This window comes from Hibiscus syriacus, unplaced genomic scaffold (assembly GCF_006381635.1).
Source record: "Hibiscus syriacus cultivar Baekdansim isolate YM2019G1 unplaced genomic scaffold, ASM638163v2 tig00110299_pilon, whole genome shotgun sequence".
Lineage (NCBI taxonomy): Eukaryota > Viridiplantae > Streptophyta > Magnoliopsida > Malvales > Malvaceae > Hibiscus > Hibiscus syriacus.
In genome coordinates this window covers 2471498-2491415 of record NW_024062668.1, presented here as the reverse complement: position 1 = coordinate 2491415, position 19918 = coordinate 2471498, and the positions used below count along the sequence as shown (strand labels likewise).

Below are 19918 nucleotides of genomic sequence, written 5' to 3'. Positions count from 1 at the left end.
ATTAAACTTTAAGTATGATTTTAAAAAAAATAAACGTTTAAGTATTAAAAAGATTAAAATTAATTGTTTAGATATTAAATACGTAATTTATCCTAAAATATTTTGTTATGACGGTGTTAGGGTTCTTTGATAACATGATAGACGGATATACCATGATAGATGCTATATTTGATATTTTGAAATAGTTTAGGGGATTATAAGGCATATTACTCCCAACTAAAGAAAACCCCTGCAGAATCCCTCTATTTGACACCGGCCCTCGTTCCCTACACTTTAGTAGTCTCTCCAATCACACAACTTGTTTGTTTACCAAGAAAAATCAGAGGAAAAATAAGAAAGAAAATATGAGCAGCTGGAAAAGTCTTCTTCTTCGAATTGGCGACAAAAGCTCAGAGTACAATTCATCTTCCGATTTCAAAGACCACATTGTTCGTACCTTTCTCTGTAATTTGTTTCTTCGCAAATAAACCCTAGTCCATTCTGCTATTTTCCACCCAAAACGAATTCTTTTCTTCACTTATTTTTTTAATAATTACCGTTCTGTGTTTTTCTTTGTTGAAATTACAGGAAACTTGCTTTGGAGCTTTACGGAGAGAGTTGTTGCATTCTTCTTCTGAAATTTTACCTGTAATCTCCTCTCTCTCTCTCTCTCTAAAGTTTTCCTTTAAATTTCCCATTTTAGTTCTGGCATGGTTGAAAATCATGAGATATCTTAAGTACTTAGTTGAAAATCACGAAGTGATTGTTTTAGGCGTTGGAGTGGAGCTGTTAGGTTTGCATCGAGAGTTATTATTTTTCCACCGACCTAAAGGGGCATGAGAGAAAAAATTACAAATTGGAAAATTGTTTAAAATTAGGACATTTTTTTATGCCTACCTTTAGTTAGTTTAGTTGTGCTGTAGATATAAGTTACTATTATCCTATTTTGGAACTTTAATGTTAAAGTTCGACGCTAGTAGTTTTAATTATTTATGAAACAAAAATGAACTTTTTGTCTAACTTTTGTCTGGCTGCTCTGAACTTTTATAATCATATAAAGTTCTTAAATATCTCTGTGGAGTTGATTAAAAAAATGGCTTCTTTTTCTTTAACGGTAAGGTGAAGTCATTGCAAGAAGAAGGCATAAAGATATCGAGGCATAAATACACACTATAAGTATAATATATTAAGAAAATTTGGTTAGACTGTAATTGAAAAAGCATTGAGGGAAAACAATGCCTTGTATAACTAAGATTGCTTTCATGAAATTACTCTACTCCAATGATAGAGGACACCTGTGAATTGATGAGTTGGAGTATTCTTTTTTTCCCAATTATAAGGTATTTCCTTGCTTGAGGCATATACAGATTATTGAATGCTTTTTTGTTGCTTCTTTATCCTGACAGTTCCTTCTCCAATGTTCGGAACAATTGCCTCACAAGATTCCCTTGTATGGAACATTGGTACGACTCTTCTAAGCCTTTTGAAGAATCCTTTTCTGTTGTCCGTTGATTTTCTTTTATTAATTGACTGTGTCAGCTGTGTAAATAAAACTAGTCAGGTGATTATATTGGCACACCTCTCATGGTGTGATTGTTACAATAAAGTTTTTCTTCAATGGACTTGTTTACTTGCATACATAATGTATAAATGTTGCCACTCATCCTGTAGAAAAGATACTATTTTGCGAGAAAAAAGTAGTATTTAAAACTCTATGCAAGATTTCCTGTTGGGCTGAACTGTTGATCTTTCATTATTGTATAAATCTCCATTATCAATTGACATATATTCAAGGATACTCCTTTATCCCTTTTTCACATTTAGTGACAGTGCTTACAGGTTCTAATATCTCTCTCTCTCAGATTGGTTTGTTAAATTTGGAAGATGAGGACTTTGTTAAAAAGATAGTTGAGAATACACAAGACAGTTTTCAGGTGAGAAAGCTTTTGATTCGAATGATTTCAAGTGTCTATTCCTGTGTTGTTTTAGCCTTCAAGGGATTTTGTGTTTTTTTCCTCCCTATTGAACTTTCTTTGACATTCTTGCCATGTTGGATTTTCCAGGATGCTCTGGATTCTGGAAAGTGTGACATAATTCGTATTTTAATGCGGTTTCTGACTGTTTTGGTATGTATGGCATTGTATATTTGTCTATAGTACAGCTGTAGTGATTGTTTTCGGCAGTGTCTTGAATGTTTAGACAAATTTAACTTCCTCGCACATATGATTGAATACTAGAGAAATTGTCCAGGAATGAGCACTCTATGCTATTTATTTCATCATTAACAAAAGTAAAATTTGTGGATGATTATGCAAATCTTACTTGTTAATGGTTTTCATTTTATGAGTGAAATTATACTAACAAAATCTTGTTGGTATTGCAAGCGCCACATACCCCAGGGAGTACAAAACTGACACGAAAGGCAAACTAATACTGGATTTGCTTAATATTTTTTGAATTCTTTTGGTGAATATTCTGTGAGACCTTATAGGCATCTACAACTTCAGTTGTATAGTTTTCCCAATTGCTGGTTTGTATTCTGTAACTAGTTAGCTAAAACAGATCCCTGTTATGGAAGATATATTTATAGTTATTTTGAAGATGATAGATGAAGCTTTATTTCTCAATTTCCTTGCATTCTGCAGATGTGCAGCAAAGTAATCCAACCTGCTTCACTAGTAGTTGTCTTTGAAACTCTATTATCATCAGCTGCAATAACAGTTGATGAGGAGAAAGGAAATCCTTCCTGGCAAGCCCGTGCTGACTTTTATGTGATTTGCATTTTGTCTTGTCTTCCATGGGGAGGAGCAGAACTCGCTGAGGTGTGGCCTTTCTTAGCTCTCAATAAATATTATGATTTTATGGGTTGGGATCACTGTCACCTAAGTTGGTTGTTAGCACCTTGTACTTTGTTATTTCCTTTGTAAGGGTTCCTTTTTTAAGTGTGTGCCGTTTAGACTAGTAAAAGTTATACTTCAAATTAGCTGCATGTAAGGATTTTAGTTTACAAATTATGGAAACTAATTTGTTTTTTAGAATTATAGGGTATGGATAGTTTCTTCATCTGAAAGAAGCAATGTAAATTTCAAACGACAAGAAAATTTTTGGGAAACTTATTGCATAGTTCACTTGGCACCTGGTTTCTGCTACCTAAGTTTCATTATATTTTAGATTATTACAATTCTATGAATGCTGACCTGTGATTCTTGGTGAATCAACAACAACAACAACAACAACAACAAAACCCTATTCTTGGTGAATGCATTTCATAATTCTTATAGGCTTATTTTATTTATGCCTATCACGGTTTTAGATTGAATTCACTCATTAACTGTGATGATACGTGTTGTGTATTCTGAAAGAAAAAAATGTTTATGTATTCAGCAAGTTCCTGAGGAGATAGAAAGAGTATTGGTTGGTATACAAGCCTATTTGAGCATTCGAAGGCATACTTCTAACTCTGGATTATCCTTTTTTGAGGATGGTGAGTCTGGAGGGGACATTGAAAAGGTAAGTCACCTGGTTAAGGTCATTGATCATTACCTTTCCTTAGTTGACGTTTTTTTGGCTTTGAGGATATTTTTACTATGGCAATTAGTTGACCTCTAAAGGAGAGATTATAGTGGTTAGGTCTTATAATTGTGAGGATGGTCAACAAAACTAGATTATGTAATTCCATTGTTGTTCATCATTATTTCCTTGAAGCTTTATTGGGATGGATACAGGTTCTAATCTTAATTATTAATATGGTCTGGATACATCTTTCTTCATCAGTAATTCCTTTAAATTTCTTTCAGGATTTCCTTGAAGATTTATGGGAACGAATACAAGTTCTATCTAACAATGGGTGGAAAGTAGAAAGTGGTAATATGTCTAGTCTTTGTTTAGTTTATATCTCTGAACCCATTACTCTTGCTAGCGCGCCTTGGGTGCGCTTAGGTGCAAAGCGCTTGCGAGCACACAAAAAAGCGCCTCCAAAGTTGGAGGCGGAGCGAGACACAGAAAGCTCATTGAGGCGGCCACTTTTTGCAGCTTTTGGGAAGGCGCTAAAGCGCACCGCTTCTGCACTTTGTGACCGTCCACAATCTTCCTGCCTTTTGCTCTTTTGTGGAGTAATAAAATAAGCTTTCTGCTCTTTTGTGGAGTAATAAAATAAGCTTCCTGCTCTTTTGTGGAGTAACAAAATAATATAATAATGGGAATATCTGCCGCTGATCCCATCATTTTTCTTTATTTTTTTATCTCACTCTTCGTTGTCCTTTTCTTTCCTTATAATAAAATGAATATAATATATTACATTAATATAATAAATAAATATAAAAAATTATAATTAAGATATAAAAATATATTTAATATATAGATAAACAAAAAATATATAGTTATTTAATAATTTTTTATTATACATTTTTAAAATTAAAATATTATATAATTATAATATTAATAAAATTTTTTTACGCAATTAATATTTTTTATCTAAACTTTTATTAATATACTTATATTCTTATATCAACTTTTAAAATAAATTATTAGAATTCATTATTTATAATGAAATAATTCGATATAAAATACTAACTAAATAAAAAATTGCATAATTTTCTAAACAAAATAGAAAGAGATTCCAGGATTTTACTTTAAAATTATAATTATAATTAATTGTTATATTCATATATTATAAAATAATTAGTTTAATTTAAAAACTCAAAATATATTATTAACATATTTTATACATCAAGTTCTTTCTACTTAAAGATACAATTATTATTTATAATAGTGTAACCCTAACTCTTAATTGAAGTGTTTTGGATACTAAGATTTTGTAAACAAATAATGGTGAAAGAAAATAGTTTGGAGAGATGATTAAGTGTTTTAGGAGTAAATTAGTGGGTAATTGGTATGGATATGTTTCAGAATTAATTATAATATTTTAGAATAAAAGATGCGCCACGCCTACGAAAGGCACGCGCCTTCTCCCTACGGCTTGTGCCTAGGCTCCATGGACCTTTTACGCCTTGGTGTGCCTTGCGCCCTTAAAAACCAAGCTATGAATGTAAATGTCTTAGTTTGACAATATAAGCAAGTTATTTTAGTACTATATTTTATGATGCAGTTTTATATATGAAATTTATTTTCTGTGGTCTCTCTCTTCCATCTATCTCCCATTTCATAATTGCATTGGAATGGCTTTTGGCTTCTCTACTCTCATCTTCCACTACCAGTGGTGGACGTACGTTCATCTTAGGGTGGCACGTTCCCACGCTGAAATTTCCGGATATTCTAATTTTCTTCTTTAAAACTCGATTTGTTTTCTTTTATTAATGTATGTGTGCCCACCCTGAAATTTTATGGTGCCCACCCTGAGATTTTATCTATCACATAGCTATAAAAAATTATATTATTAATATATGTGTGCCCACCCTCAAAAAAATTTCTAGATCCGTCACTGTCCACTACCCTTCTTCATCTACATGACAAATTTTAATCACTATGTTTCTATTTGCTAGTTCCAAGGCCCCACCTATCATTCGAAGCGCAGCTGGTTGGGGGAAAGTCTCACGAGTTTGGGCCCATTAGCTGTCCTGAGCAGCCAGAGCTGCCTTCAACAATTTCTGCCGTAGCTTATGGAAAGCAAAAACATGAGGCAGAGTTGAAGTATCCTCAAAGGACACGCAGGCTTAATATTTTTCCTGCTAGTAAAACAGAGGTAAAATTATTGAACATGTTATTGTTGAATTTTTCATGCCACCATTTTCCTTGTTAAACTTAGATGGTCATGGAGTTTATGGTTTAAAGCTTAGTTGCCTATTAGAGCTTTGTGCTTATTCATCTCCCCTATCTGGATTTTCCTTTCTAGCCCCCTATCTCTCATTTCTTCTTTTATTTGGCAGGATCTGCAGCCAATTGATCGCTTTGTTGTCGAAGAGTATTTGCTGGATGTGCTTTTGTTCTTCAATGGATGGTTTGTTCACTTTCTCTATCTTCTTCTATATACTTTAATGGGTTGATTTGACGGTAACTATAATTTCTTGTCATTACTCATTATGAACTATGCATGCTTGAAAATAGAATATTAACTTGTAAACTAAAGTACGTCCATTGAGATACAAACAAACATTATTTGAGAAATCCATCCCCTCCTTTTATGGTTTTTCTAGCATTTCTCAAATAATGTTTGCTTGTATCTCAATGATCAGCCTGTAGTTTACAAATTAGTATTTTATTTTCCTTTTGAATGTTATTCATTTACCAACCTTTTATGGTTTTTCTTGTGAACTGAAGCAATGCTAGAATTTAATGCTGTATTATTTACATAAATAATGGTGAAAAAAATCAATCAGCTATCCAGACATTGAAAATTCACCAATACCTTGATCTTTACTTGATAGTCAGCTACAATTAGAATCAGTTAAAGAGAAGTTTATACATTTTTATTAAACTGTTTAGTTGCATCTGAAAGCGTTAAAAGCTCAAGTTTCATTGATTGTTTGCTTTGGTCTGGTAAAGCAGCTGGTCTCTTTTTGCATGTTTGTTCCAGCTATTCACAACTTTCTTTGATTAACCATCATCCTGATCTTGTTTCATTCTATTTTAAAATGATTTGATTCCTTATGTTTGTAAAAGTATGTTAAGGCCTTTGGTCTTGATGTTAATTATTTCTTTTTCTTGCTCTAGCCGAAAGGAATGTGCTTCTTTCATGGTAGGCCTGCCTGTGCCCTTTCGATATGAGTACTTAATGGCAGAGACAATATTCTCTCAGGTAAAAGGTCAAAGTAGAATAGGGACTCTAGCCGCTGCTATTTTCTTCTATTACCATTAACTACAGAACCAAATAAAAACTAATTTGCAACTGCTTTACTTGTTTCATAAATGATTAAACAGCAACTGCTCTTGTGATGTTTCATTACAAAAAAACCTACTATAGATTCCTTTTTAAAAAGTTGGACAAAGTGATGTTATTTATTTTTTCTTTTATGTTTCGCTTATTAGAGTCTCATATGGAAGTGATATCTCTGTCTTGTTGCAGCTGCTTCTGTTACCGCATCCCCCATTCAAGCCAATATATTACACGCTGGTTATTATGGATCTCTGTAAGGTAGTATAGAAGCAATTACCGTTTGCTTTTTACCGTCTTTATATATATAAAGTTTTTGGCCCTTAAATAAAGTGTCTAATGTTGTAGTTTGATGATTAGGCTCTTCCTGGGGCCTTTCCTGCAGTTGTAGCTGGTGCAGTTCGTGCTCTTTTTGATAAAATTGCTGATTTAGACATGGAGTGTCGAACGCGCCTTATCCTCTGGTTTTCACACCATCTGTGAGTCTCGCATTAAGTTCTGCTATCTTTTAACAATAAATATTCCTGTTTTTTTTCTTTTATGCTTGATGATATGATTCTTGGCTTATTTGATATTGCATCCAATTTATGTCTGATGATTTGGCTATATGTCCAGTTCACCTACTAGACCACTTGCTCTTTCTTTCAGGATGTTGCTTTAAGGTTTTTTCAGTGTATTTCTTTGCATGTAGTAATAATTCTTGGCTACACAGATCAAATTTCCAATTTATTTGGCCGTGGGATGAATGGGCTTATGTTCTGGACCTCCCAAGGTGGGCTCCACAGCGTGTATTTGTTCAAGAGGTTTTGGAAAGAGAAGTTCGTTTGTCATATTGGGATAAAATAAAGCAGGTACAAAGACGTGACAGAAAGGATGTACGTTTTGGTTGGGGCAACGAGTAATGGTTAAAATCATTATTAACCTTCCTTAGTTGGGAGTTGGGACTGTGTTGTATTGATTTGTATTAAACATTATCTTAATATACTAACCTTGGCTTGTTGCTACATCTTGTTAACATTTCTCTTTTTATAAAACTTGTTAATCCAGAGCATTGAGAATGCACCTGCTCTTGAAGAGTTGCTACCACCCAAGGGTGGTCCAAATTTTAAGTATAGTGGAGTTGATGGTCAAGGAAAAACCGAACAAGAGCAGGCACTATCTGCAGAGCTTAGCAACAAGGTGAAAGGAAGGCAGTCAGCACGTGAGATAATTGTATGGATCGAGGAAAGTATATATCCTATTCATGGCCTGGAAGTTACCCTCAGTGTGGTTGTACAAACTCTTCTTGACATTGGATCTAAAAGTTTCACTCATCTGATCACCATCTTGGAGAGGTATGGACAGGTCATGGCAAAACTTTGCTCTGATCAGGATAAGCAGGTCATGCTCATAGCTGAGGTCGGTTCATATTGGAAGAACAATGCACAAATGACAGCTATAACAATTGATAGGATGATGAGTTGTCGTCTCGTATCAAACTTGGCCATTGTGAGATGGGTCTTCTCTCCTGAAAACATTGAGCAATTTCATTTATCCGATTGTCCATGGGAGGTATATCAACAAATTCAGCTTAGTCCCCCTCCCCAACCCTGTCCTTCCCACAAACAATAGCATGTGTGTTTAGTAGTTTCCTTACTGCATACTTATTTAATATATGGTTAGATTGAATACTATAAATTTAGATACAAGTTTACAACTAAAAGTGCCAAGTCACCCGAATCTTCTTGAAAAGATGGAAACTCACTATATACTGATTTTTTGGGTGGGATTTGAATTCCAAGGAATTAATTTAAGAAAATAAGAAACAAGAAACCACTGGTGGAAAGCTTTGATCTAAAATTGAAACAATTGGTCCTTTGCTTCGCTGGAAAAGAGCCAGAAATACTCCCCTTCCCCTTGTTTCTCTTTCGTATTTTGAATTTTGAACTCTGTAACTGCTTGTGCATTCATCTATCATGTATTCTCTTTGGAGAATTAATCATGTCTGTGTGGTTATGCGGTTCATGTTAATTGTGTCTTCAAAATTTATTTCCATTTCAAATACTTCTTCAATTCTACAGGTTCTCAGGAATGCAGTTAGTAAAACATACAATCGTATCACTGATCTAAGGAAAGAGATTTCATCTCTGAAGAAAGGTGTTATATCTGCAGAAGAAGCTGCATCTAAGGCGAAAGCCGATTTAGAGGCTGCTGAGTCAAAGCTTTCTCTAGTGGAAGGTGAACCTGTTCTTGGCGAAAACCCTGCGAAGTTAAAGCATTTAAAATCTGTGGCTGAAAAGGCTAAGGAAGAGGAAGAATCCATGCATGACTCTTTAGAGGCCAAAGAGGCTCTTCTTGCTCGAGCACTAGATGAAAATGAGGTACTAGATTCAACTGGCATGATATGTTGTTCAATAGCTTTGCAAATTTGTGTGAAGACTATCCTTGTGGTTGAGATCTTCACAAATTGTTCTGGAGTGTCTAATTGAACAATCTTATATGATTGATGAATAGACCAGTAGTACCAAATATCCCTTTTAACTAGTATATATTGGTCTGCATTGAATGTCTCCGTTGCTTTTAAATACTTTTGTACTAGTGATTATGGAAGCACTCAAAATGCGTGGTAGTTCTATTTTAGTTTCCATTTTTGTGAACTGTGGATCATGCACAAGTATTCTCCTCTTTTGTGACGTTTTTTTTTGGATAAAATGTTTATATTATATCCAAAGAAAAAATTACAACCTCAAGAGTATCTATCATGACTCTTGTATTTGCTTGTTTGAATGCGTTCTCTCCTTATTTTCCACAATCCTTTCTTAAGTTTTACTCCCCCCGTCTTTCTTGGTCTGTAAGCTTAAACTATCTGATTAACTTTCTATTAACACAGTTTATCCTCCAATTACCTTATTCTACTTTTCTGTGCGATTCATATGTGTAGGTTCTGTTCCTTTCTCTATACAAAAATTTCTGTACTGTATTGATGGAACATTTGCCTGATGCATCCAGCGATGTTACATTGCAATCATTAAAGTCTATCCATGGAGATTCAATGGCTGTTGATCTTGAAGAATCATCGACTATGGAGGTGGATGATGAGAATGGAATACCTAAGAAGAGGTCCCAACTCCCCAACCTTTCACTGTTATTGCTAAGATCCGGCACTGCCCTGCCCCATTGTTTTTATTTATCTTTATAAAAAGTAACAGTGAATTAATTATTTTTCATTTCTATGTTGCAGTCAGTCAAATGGAGGTAAAGCGTCAAATACTTGCAATGTAAAGGAAAAAGAACAATGGTGTTTATCTACTCTGGGCTATGTCAAGGCTTTCTCAAGGCAATATGCATCTGAGGTTAGTAACGCATATTGAGCTCTTTGGGAATTGCATTGCCTTGATGATCTTGTGGTGTTCTCCGACTTTATCACCAAATTTGTTCTTCTATGGCTGCTTCAGTACTTTTCGGAATATTAACTGAATCTAAAATCACATTTAATTAACAAAACGTGTATTTATAAATGGATTTGGATATCACCTGTATATCAAGAAATGATAATTCCAAAATATCGAAATAATACACATTATATATGTGTGTATATATCAATGCCCATGAAAACCAAATCATGTCGGATAATTTGTTTCTCATGTTTCTTCTCCTGCATTTTCTACCAATCTGCATTTTTGGCAGATATGGCCTCACATCGAGAAGTTGGATGCGGAGGTGTTCACTGAAGATGTCCATCCTCTTTTGCGGAAAGCTGTTTATTCCGGTCTTCGCCAGATGAGCAACGAGTTGTAACTTGGATGATGATATGCTGAAACTTTATCCATTTTCGACATCAATCGGTACCCCCCCTCTTTCACCCTTTAATTTTTTATGTACATGAATCAAGACAAGTGAGAACATTGTTCATGATCGATCACCGTTTAATTTATTGTCAGAAGTAGATGCAATTGTTTCGATAATTTAGTGATGAATTTGATGTGATGTGTACTAACACGGCCCTCCTAAGTCCTATGTAGTCGATTTGCCTGGTATAAGCTTTTAGTGTGAGCAACAATTCTGATGAGTTTTATTCCTAAACCTTGTAGACATACTCAACTTCAAATGTTTTCAGTGTTATTCCTGGAAATTATCATACCCCTTGAGAAAAACTTGATGGATATGTGCGCGTGTTTTATTTTTCTTTCTAAAAGCTTTAAAATCAGAAATTTGGGGCATATTTGATGCAACAATTTTATTTTGATTAAAATACATTAGACTATTCAATTATTGATTCAGTTATAAATAGATCACTTCTTTAAAGTTAGGGTAAACTACACCAATGGTCATTGATGTTTGGGTAAGTTTTTGTTTTCACCACTAATGTTTAAAAAGTTATAAATTGGTTACTAACGTTATCGTTTGTCACAAAATGGTCACTGGCCGTTAACAGCCGTTAGGAGCCGTCACGGAAAACATACGTGGAACGTTAGATGCTTACCTGGAATGCCATGGTGGAAGAGAGCAGTACTCTAACGTTCATTTTTTTCTCTTATTTAAATAAAACCAATCCCTAACCTTAATCTACCTCTTTTCCTTCATATTTTTCTTTGTTGAAATTTTTCTCAAATCCTACCCAAGATGAAAGCTAGCTAAGGTGAAGATGGAAGACTCTATTGAAGTTTCTCTTTGTAATTGTGGACAACCAGCTAAGGTGGTGATGGCTTGGACGAATGAAAATTGTGTGAGGAGTTTTTTTGGTTGCCGAAACTATGGGAAAAAGATGAGTACAAAATGTCATTTTTTTTGTTTGGATGGATCCTCCCATGGTGCCTCGGGCAAGATTTGTATGCTTAGGGTTGTTGAAGAAATTAAGAAAAGTCGAAAGGGAAAGGAGAAATGAGAGGATTTTTTAGCTTGTTATCTTGATTTTATGTGTTTATAAGCTGTGGGTTAGCAAATGAAAATGATGTTATTTGAATGGTGGATTAAAATAAAAGCTTTGTAATGGAAGTTTTTGTAATGGAAGTTTGTATGTGTTTCCAGATTAATTTTATGGTTCTATTATTTTGCAATGGTTTTTCTTCCTTTGTATGTCTATAAACTTTGATTTTTTGCATTGTGCATTTAATTTTTCTTCATTTTGCATTGAATTGCAAGAATAATTAAAAAATGAATATTAAAAAGAAATGTCAAAATATGATGTATTTCATTATCAGTAAACTGATACAAGTCAAAATACAAGTAAGAACAATAATTTGTCAAACCTGCTCTAATTTAATATGACATTAAGCCTAAAGTTTAATTCATGTCAAAATATGGATAGTTCATAAGTAAGCTTTACAAAAAGAATGTCTATGCATCAAAGCCAATCAAACAGAAGCAGGTATATGACAAAGTAAGTCAAGTTTCTAGGTAAACTACACAAAAAGTTCCATCAACACTACCCATTTCATTCTTTTGATGTTGTGTGCAAATCTTGATTGTGAGGGTTAGAAACAGAAGATTCTTGACTGCCAGACATTGCATGGTTTGTTGTAGATGGTGGCATCATCCAACGGACTGTTGTAGGTGGATTAAGTGGCCTCATTTTAGGTAATTTTGGCCTTAATACTTGCTGCCTTGTAGGTTGGATGGTTCGAGCTTGTCGTTGCATTGGAGTTGAGTGTTGGGATGGCTGGTCAGGTGCATGTGGTTGGCTGGATCCTGATTCATGTTGGTTTAGACTCTTGTTACCGCCAACTTCTCCTCTACATGTCCTCTTATTGTGGCCAAGTTTACCACACTTAGAGCAGTTTCCCATCGAACCTTTCTTGCTTAATTTAGGTCCATTCTTATTTCCTTCATCAGCTTCCTTTCTCCTTTTTTTGGTTGGCCTTCCAGGCGGTCTTCTCAATTCTAGAGGCAGAATAGGCTCCATTTCAGTGACATGAGTCCATTGCTTAGCACCTATTAACAAAGAACAAATAATTTAGAATATTAGCATGACATAAATTATTTAGGTATATGTAAATAGTTGAGTAGTTCACCTTTGACAGGACAAATGAAATTAGAATATATTGCAAGCTATGTGGATTTGTGGTAGCATGTATGAACATAAGGTTCAGGTCGATCATTGTGCAGTTGCATGACTGCTACTGCATGGATACATGGGATGCCTGTCAGGTCCCATTTTCTACAAGAACAAGAGTGGGAGCCCATGTCCACCGCATGTTGGTTTCCTGGACCATATTCAACCTGATATTTAAACCCTCCAGCATGTGTAGCCCAACACCTGCATATATCAATAAAACAACATATTTCGACAGAATATTTAAACATTCATAATGGTATGCACATCTCAAATGGTCTCAATATACTTCAACATATCTCAACATATTTCAACAACATATCTTAACATATTTGCTAGCATATGTCAGCATATCTCAACGAAATATTAAATTTGAAAAGATTTACCTAGTTGCTTGATCAATTATAATGTTCAACTTCTTCTGAATATTTGGACATAATGGCCCATTAATCTTTTTAGCTGCTTCATATATGCAAACAATTCTTCTCATAATTTTGGTTCTAATTAGCTCCATCATAGTAAGGATGGGCTTGTCTCTAGCTTCCAAAATGACCTGCACAATATATAATTTGTTAAGAGTTATAGAAAAATAATATATATATAAACAATATTATAATAAGATTACCTTGTTAGAACATTCACAAAGGTTATTGAGAAGCATGTTAGATTTAGTAGTGGTGGAGAAGTGTGCTTTGGACCACTGTTGAGGGTTAAGATGCTTTAGCCACTCAAATACATCATTAGACAAAGTCTTCAATTCTGTTATGGCATCTTGGAATTCTCTACCATAAGTTGCTCTAGCAGCTCTCCACAGTGCATCCTTAAGAGCTTTTCCTTTGTGATCTTTTTTGAAGTTGGCATAAATATGCCTTACATAATTCCTGGCTTCAGCATTAGGGAATAGCCCCTACAAGGATAACTTAATAAATAATTATGATAATAGGCTTACTAATTTATAATAAATGCAAAAGTTAAGAACATAACCTTTTTTCTATCAGACATAAAACACCATCCATATGAGTTGTCTATGTCCAAGTCTCTTCCAAGAATTTCCAGAAACCATAACCATGAATACCGATTCTCACTCTCCTCAACAGCATATGCTATGGGATAGATTCCACCATTAGCATCGGTACCAACTGCTGTTAGTAAGTAACCAACATAATAACCCTTCAAGAAGCATCCATCAAGGCTGATAATCCTTCTACAACCTGCTTTGAACCCCTATTTGCAAGCTTGAAGACAAACATACATTCTTTGAAATAGTCTATTATCTAGTTTGCAAACAGTTGTAGTTCCAACATTTGTATTCCTTAATTCAAGTAAATATTCGTAGATCTTTCCATATTGTTCTTTCAATTTACCTTGAATAATTTCTAAGGCATGCTCTCTAGCTCTTCCACATTTAGTCAAAGAACAAACTGTCCCATAGTTAGTCATCACATCTTGTTTGAGGGAAGTCAAATAATAATTCATATCAGACATGAATTTCTAAATATATTTCATCCCGATGAACCTATAACTGACATTCTTATTTTTCAACAACTTATCACAAGTGTGTTCGGACTCGTAAGTCTTAATCTGCCAAGTGATCGAATCAGAATCATGTGAATGCAATGGGGAAGCCCATAATTTCCATGGAGAACCCTCCCTACAAATTTCTTGTAATCTCTTGTTGTCATTAACCTTAAAAAGACAACAGTTCTATTCACCCTCCCATATTGCCTAATTGCCTCCTTTAAAGTCTCTTTACTACAAAACAACATACCCTTTTGAAATTTAGGGTTCTACATATCAATCTCTTTGTTGAACTCAGGGAAGGTAGGACGGGCATCTGAGTCAGAATCTCTATCACTGTTTAATTCCCCTGAATTAACAGGACTAGAGTCAAACATTTCATCAGATCTATTGTTAAACTCATGCTACCCATGTCCCCTAAAATATTTATCACATCCTCCTCTACCATACTAGGTAAACACTCCTCATCATCAAAAGAATTTTCACCATCAGTTTCCTGAAAATCAGAATCTGATTCATTAGATCCATTGTTTTCATCTTCTACCACAACTTCTTCAAAATCAGCTTCTGTCCCTCTAACACCTTCATTACTAGACTTGTCTTTCTTATTGTCCCTTTCAACATTACTCATTTCAGCATTATCTATTTCTACACCAACACTTTCAACATTGTCCCTTTCAACACTACCCATTTCAGCATTGTCCATTTCTACACTACCCATTTCAGCAGTATCCATTTCTACACCACCACTTTCAGCATTGTCCCTTTCTACACTACCCATTTCAGCAGTATCCATTTATACACCACCACTTTCAGCATTGTCCCTTTCAACACTACCCATTTCAGCATTGTCCCTTTCTACACTACCCATTTCAGCAGTATCCATTTATGCACCACCACTTTCAGCATTATCCATTTCTACACCACCACTTTCAGCATTATCCACTTCTACACCATCACTTTCATAACAACCACTTTCAGTTATACCCTTAACTTGTGCATAGATGTGAATATATCTATTCCTAGGTAAACTCTGTACCATTTTCATTACATCAGAATCAGTTCCTAAAGGCATGATGGAAGACTCAGTTAATTTTGCATTTGGCAGTAACCAGAATAATTGTAAAGGAGTAGGGACTAATATTTGCTCCATCATTTCACAAAAGTCAAGCAAAGAGATTGTGTCACAATCACACAAGTCAAAATAAGCAATCTTGTTACCAGTAAACTTCATTCTAGGTGAATGTACAAATGATCCACCGTAGTGACACACAACAGAAATTTTTTCATCTTCACGACCTGTAACAAGATTTTTGAATTGATATTCAACATAGTAGGACCCATAACACACATATACACTTTATCATATTAACAAATGATCCAATATTATTACAATATTCAACATGCAAACATGTAGGGCCCGCAACAGTACAATATTCAGAATATTTATAGTTACAAGCATATCACACATATACACATAAACAGTCATAAAGTCAGTATAATTTATCAAATCCTTGTGGTCCACAAGAACACAATATTATTCAAACATGTAGGGACCACAACATTACAACAATAAGAAAATATTATTAAACTGCTTGGTTTACAACAATATAAAACATTCAATATACAAACATGTCAAAACCATAAAGTCAGTATATCCCACATATTTCAGAAATTTCAACATTCAACATATCCCACATGTCAAAACCTTTACAGCATAAAGCATATAACAAAAAAAAAAAAACAGCATGAAAAGTGGATACATGATTTCAAGTGGATATAAAGTGATCATAGTAAGAAAATAGCATATAGCATAAAGTACATATACTTTATGTTGGACAGAAATCATATAACATATAACATAAAGCATTGCCAGTAGAGTTGTAAAGTTGCATAACATATCTTATAAACATGAAAAGTGGTCATATAAACAGAAAATATTGCAAGTGTAGTTGTAAAGTTGTCAACATAAAATCAACATTACTTTAACATAAACCACATACATTTTCTGTCAAAAGAAAATAGAAAACATTGCAAATAAAGTTATTAACAGAAAATCAACATTATTTCAACATAAACCACATACATTTTATATCAACAAAAAATCAGTACAGTTGTCAAAAATCAAGAATCAAGAGTAATATAAAACAAAATAATCGACATTATTTCAAAAAAAAAACCCATTCAATTTTCTGGCAAAATTCTAGGTTAATCCATTTTCTCTCAAACTAAAAATGCAGCTTACTGTAAAGCATGGCGTTGTCCCCTTTTTGTCGTAGCCTCCATGTCAGAACCATCTTCACTTTGAACCCTAACAATTTCCTCAAACCCCTGTTATATCCAAGTGTTGCTCGTTATTTTCTCTTAATCACTTTCTATGTTTCCTCTCTTTGTTTCCTCACGTTTCCGGTTTATGGTTTTCTCAAACACCTTTTGCAACTCTCTGAAACTGCTTCACTCGTGAAGGAGGAAGTGAAGAATGGAATCAAAATAGAATCGGATAGATCCCCTTTATTTTCCCGGTCATTTTATGTTTAATTATTTTTTGGTAAAACACTGGTCAACGGGAGAAGTGAGGTTCTCCACTGTGCAATCAAACCATCCAGGTAAGCATGTAACATTCCACGTGTGTTTTTCGTGACGGCTCCTAACGGCTATTAACGACCAGTGACCATTTTGTGACAAACGATAACGTTAATAACCAATTTGTAACTTTTTAAACATTAGTGGTGAAAACGAAAACTTACCCAAACATAAGTGACCATTGGTGTAGTTTACCCTTAAAGTTATGATTTAATTAATTAAAACATTATTAAAAACAAGACATTATGTTAAAAATGTCCAATGTGGTAGTATAGTTAGTTTTTAAAAATTGGGCAAATTATATCATTGACCACCTATCTATTGCCCCTTTTCATTTTGGTCACTATTTTTGTAAAATTGTCAATCAAGTCACTAACTATTTAAATACATTCAAACAAGTTGTTAGAGGCGGCGTGGTAACCAAAATGATATTATTACACATTTGGGAACTTGCTAAGGAAAAACTTGTTACAAATAAATGAGGAAGGGGGAATAAAGCCTACAACGTGGAAGGGAGCTAAGCACTCAAATGCCACAAAGCTAGGCCCTTCATTTGTGATGGTTTATATAATCATGTATATAACCTATATTGAGGTTACAAGGCTGCAATTCACCGCTTGCAAGAGCATGCTTCAAGATATTGGTTGCATCAATTCAATGCCACCTTCAACTGCTCCAGCTCCAATCAAAGTAAACCTCATCACTTTTCTTGATTTCCTCCATTAGCTTCTTCAATCTCTCAACGATATTTTATTCCAGCAACAAGGAGACCCATAACTTGATAAGAAAACAACCATAAAGGTGTTGAGGATTCTCATATTTGATTGAAGTGATAAAGCCTCTAAAACTTTACATGCTAAAATCTCCACTAACCAACTATTTCTTTTGATGACTGTGATAGAAAGAAAAACGATCCCTGCAAGAGATGTACGATATACATACATCCACAACATTTTACATGCAACTTGTACAAGATTGATATAAGCTTAAGGAAGTTGTAATGAGAACAAGATTGATGTACAATATACATACATACATTTTCCAGATTGTTTGGAGAGAAAGAACAACAGCCGACTGTTTAGCCATCTCTCCTAACAAGCTATCTGCAATAAAACAAAGAATACCCCCAAAGGGACTGTAAAAATACTTGCATTCTTCACAAAATTGCCAGACTCCACCCGGAGTTAAACAAAGTTGCAAATCATTAACTGTCGCAACCGGCACTTCGGGAGGAAAAATTGACTAGTTATGACGATGAAGATTTTTGAAAAGATTTTTAAGAAAAGATGGGAGTCACCACCGATCATTTTTAAGGTGCAATTGAAACACCTAAAATCGAGTAATTTTAATAAAATATTTTATTTTATCAAAAATACCATATTTTGGTCTGTAAAACTGAAAAAAGAAAAAAAATGAAAAATGAAGTTCGAAACATCTCCAAAATCTGTATATTGCTTATATTCCCCCCCCCCCAAATTTTTTTCTCTGTTATAGTATTTCTTTTCATCTGAATGAAGGGGAGAGCCTCCCGTTACAAGGTTTTATCCTGCAAAACCATTTACAAAGAAATTCCACATTAAAAATAAATCCTATTTTCTAATCGTTTTGTTTGTCTTCTTGTCCATGTGGTTGTTGAAGAGCCATTTGGTGGGGTTTGGGATGGTGCTTGTTGGATGCATACGTGGAGGAGGGATTTGGAAGGTGTAACGCCCCGAATTCTGGGTTAGTCGTTTTGGGTAAATTCGAGTGGGCTTAAATAAATCCATTAGCATGTAGAAAATCTTGGACCAAGTTGGCTTTGGGCTTGGTTTGGCCCAACATGTGAGAAAAAGGACATTGATAAAATAAGCATGAAACTTAAGTGACCAAAAGAGTAATTATACCATCTTTCAAAACAAAAGCTGAAAACCAATTAAGATTGGTGATATCACATTTTCTTCACAAACTTTGTCTCCTTTTCATCTTCTTTATCACTTCATTCTTTTTCTCCAATAACTAAACAAATGTGTTAACTTGGTGACCTTACAACCCTAGTTAAGATTTTCAAAGGTAAATTTCATAATATCCATCTTCATAGCTTCAAATTAAGCCACCAATCTCTTATTTCCACCAAGGTTCCCAAAATATGGGTTTAGTGGGGGGTTTTAGAAACCAAGTGGTTCTGGATCATTTTTTGGAGATTTTTACCTCTAAAACATTTTAAATTCTCCTATAAGCTTCCCAACAACGTTAGTAATCATTTCTTTATTTTTTTCTTAGTGATAGAAGTTGGAGAGAATTCCAAAGCTAAGAGAAAAGAAAATCTAGCACTTGACTGAGCTTGGGTGTTTTCCAACAGCTTAAAAATAAAAGGTAACTCAATTCTAACTCAACTCAACCATATGTAAGTCAGTAAATGTGATTTGGTAGGTTGTATGAGTATAAAAGGATATTCATAGTAGAAATCATAAAACAATGTTTTAGCATGTTTGAGGACTATTTATGATCCCTATATTTCTAAATAAGACTTTAATAATAGTTGGGGCCCTTAGTAGGATGTTTAGGAGGGATAGTTAGCATTTTTTGTGCCCAAAACAGGGTAATTTGGACGTGGGTATCAATATTGGAAGAATAGTACCAATACTATTCTTCAATTAAAGTGTAAAATCAACAGGGAGTATCGATATTCATTCAAGGGGTATCGATACTTCAGGGTTGGTCTCGATACTCATGGGGTGGTATCGATACTGGGGTCTAAATCAAAACATCGATGCCAAATTTGGTATCGATACTCGGATAGTATCGATACTAGTACCAATACTCCCCATAGAGGTATCAATACTGAGGTATTTTTCAAACATCGAACCTAAAATTAGTATCAATACTCAAGCCAATATTGATGCCCCATCACTAGAGTATCGATACTGCCCTCCCCAAATCAGTTTAAAATAGTCAGTAGGTGTTAATACCAAGAGGTGGGTATCGATAACCAAGGTTCA

At 34.5% G+C, this 19918-nt stretch overlaps 2 protein-coding genes across 3 annotated transcripts; one reads left to right on the top strand and one right to left on the bottom strand.

Moving 5' to 3' along the window:
• Positions 1 to 211: 211 nt before the first annotated feature.
• LOC120116545 (nuclear cap-binding protein subunit 1-like) lies at positions 212 to 10941 on the top strand. Of its 2 annotated transcripts, none has more exons than XM_039137009.1 (19): positions 212 to 428; positions 568 to 627; positions 1386 to 1442; positions 1842 to 1913; positions 2043 to 2105; positions 2625 to 2801; positions 3364 to 3489; positions 3777 to 3843; positions 5481 to 5680; positions 5865 to 5935; positions 6649 to 6733; positions 7001 to 7069; positions 7169 to 7287; positions 7521 to 7659; positions 7856 to 8359; positions 8869 to 9168; positions 9729 to 9907; positions 10029 to 10140; positions 10475 to 10941. In XM_039137009.1, the coding sequence occupies exons 1-19, from the start codon at positions 345 to 347 to the stop codon at positions 10583 to 10585; spliced, it is 2595 nt and encodes an 864-aa protein (XP_038992940.1). In that variant the 5' UTR covers positions 212 to 344; the 3' UTR covers positions 10586 to 10941. The 2 variants fall into 2 exon arrangements, with proteins under 2 accessions (XP_038992940.1, XP_038992941.1); XM_039137010.1 differs by having other exon boundaries at positions 349 to 428; positions 1819 to 1913.
• Positions 10942 to 12221: 1280 nt separating this feature from the next.
• On the bottom strand, positions 12222 to 14279 carry LOC120116621. Its single transcript, XM_039137046.1, has 6 exons — positions 14204 to 14279; positions 13824 to 14050; positions 13465 to 13746; positions 13226 to 13392; positions 12919 to 13043; positions 12222 to 12718 (listed from the first exon to the last, which is right to left on the bottom strand). The coding sequence occupies exons 1-6, from the start codon at positions 14277 to 14279 to the stop codon at positions 12222 to 12224; spliced, it is 1374 nt and encodes a 457-aa protein (XP_038992977.1).
• Positions 14280 to 19918: the final 5639 nt, after the last annotated feature.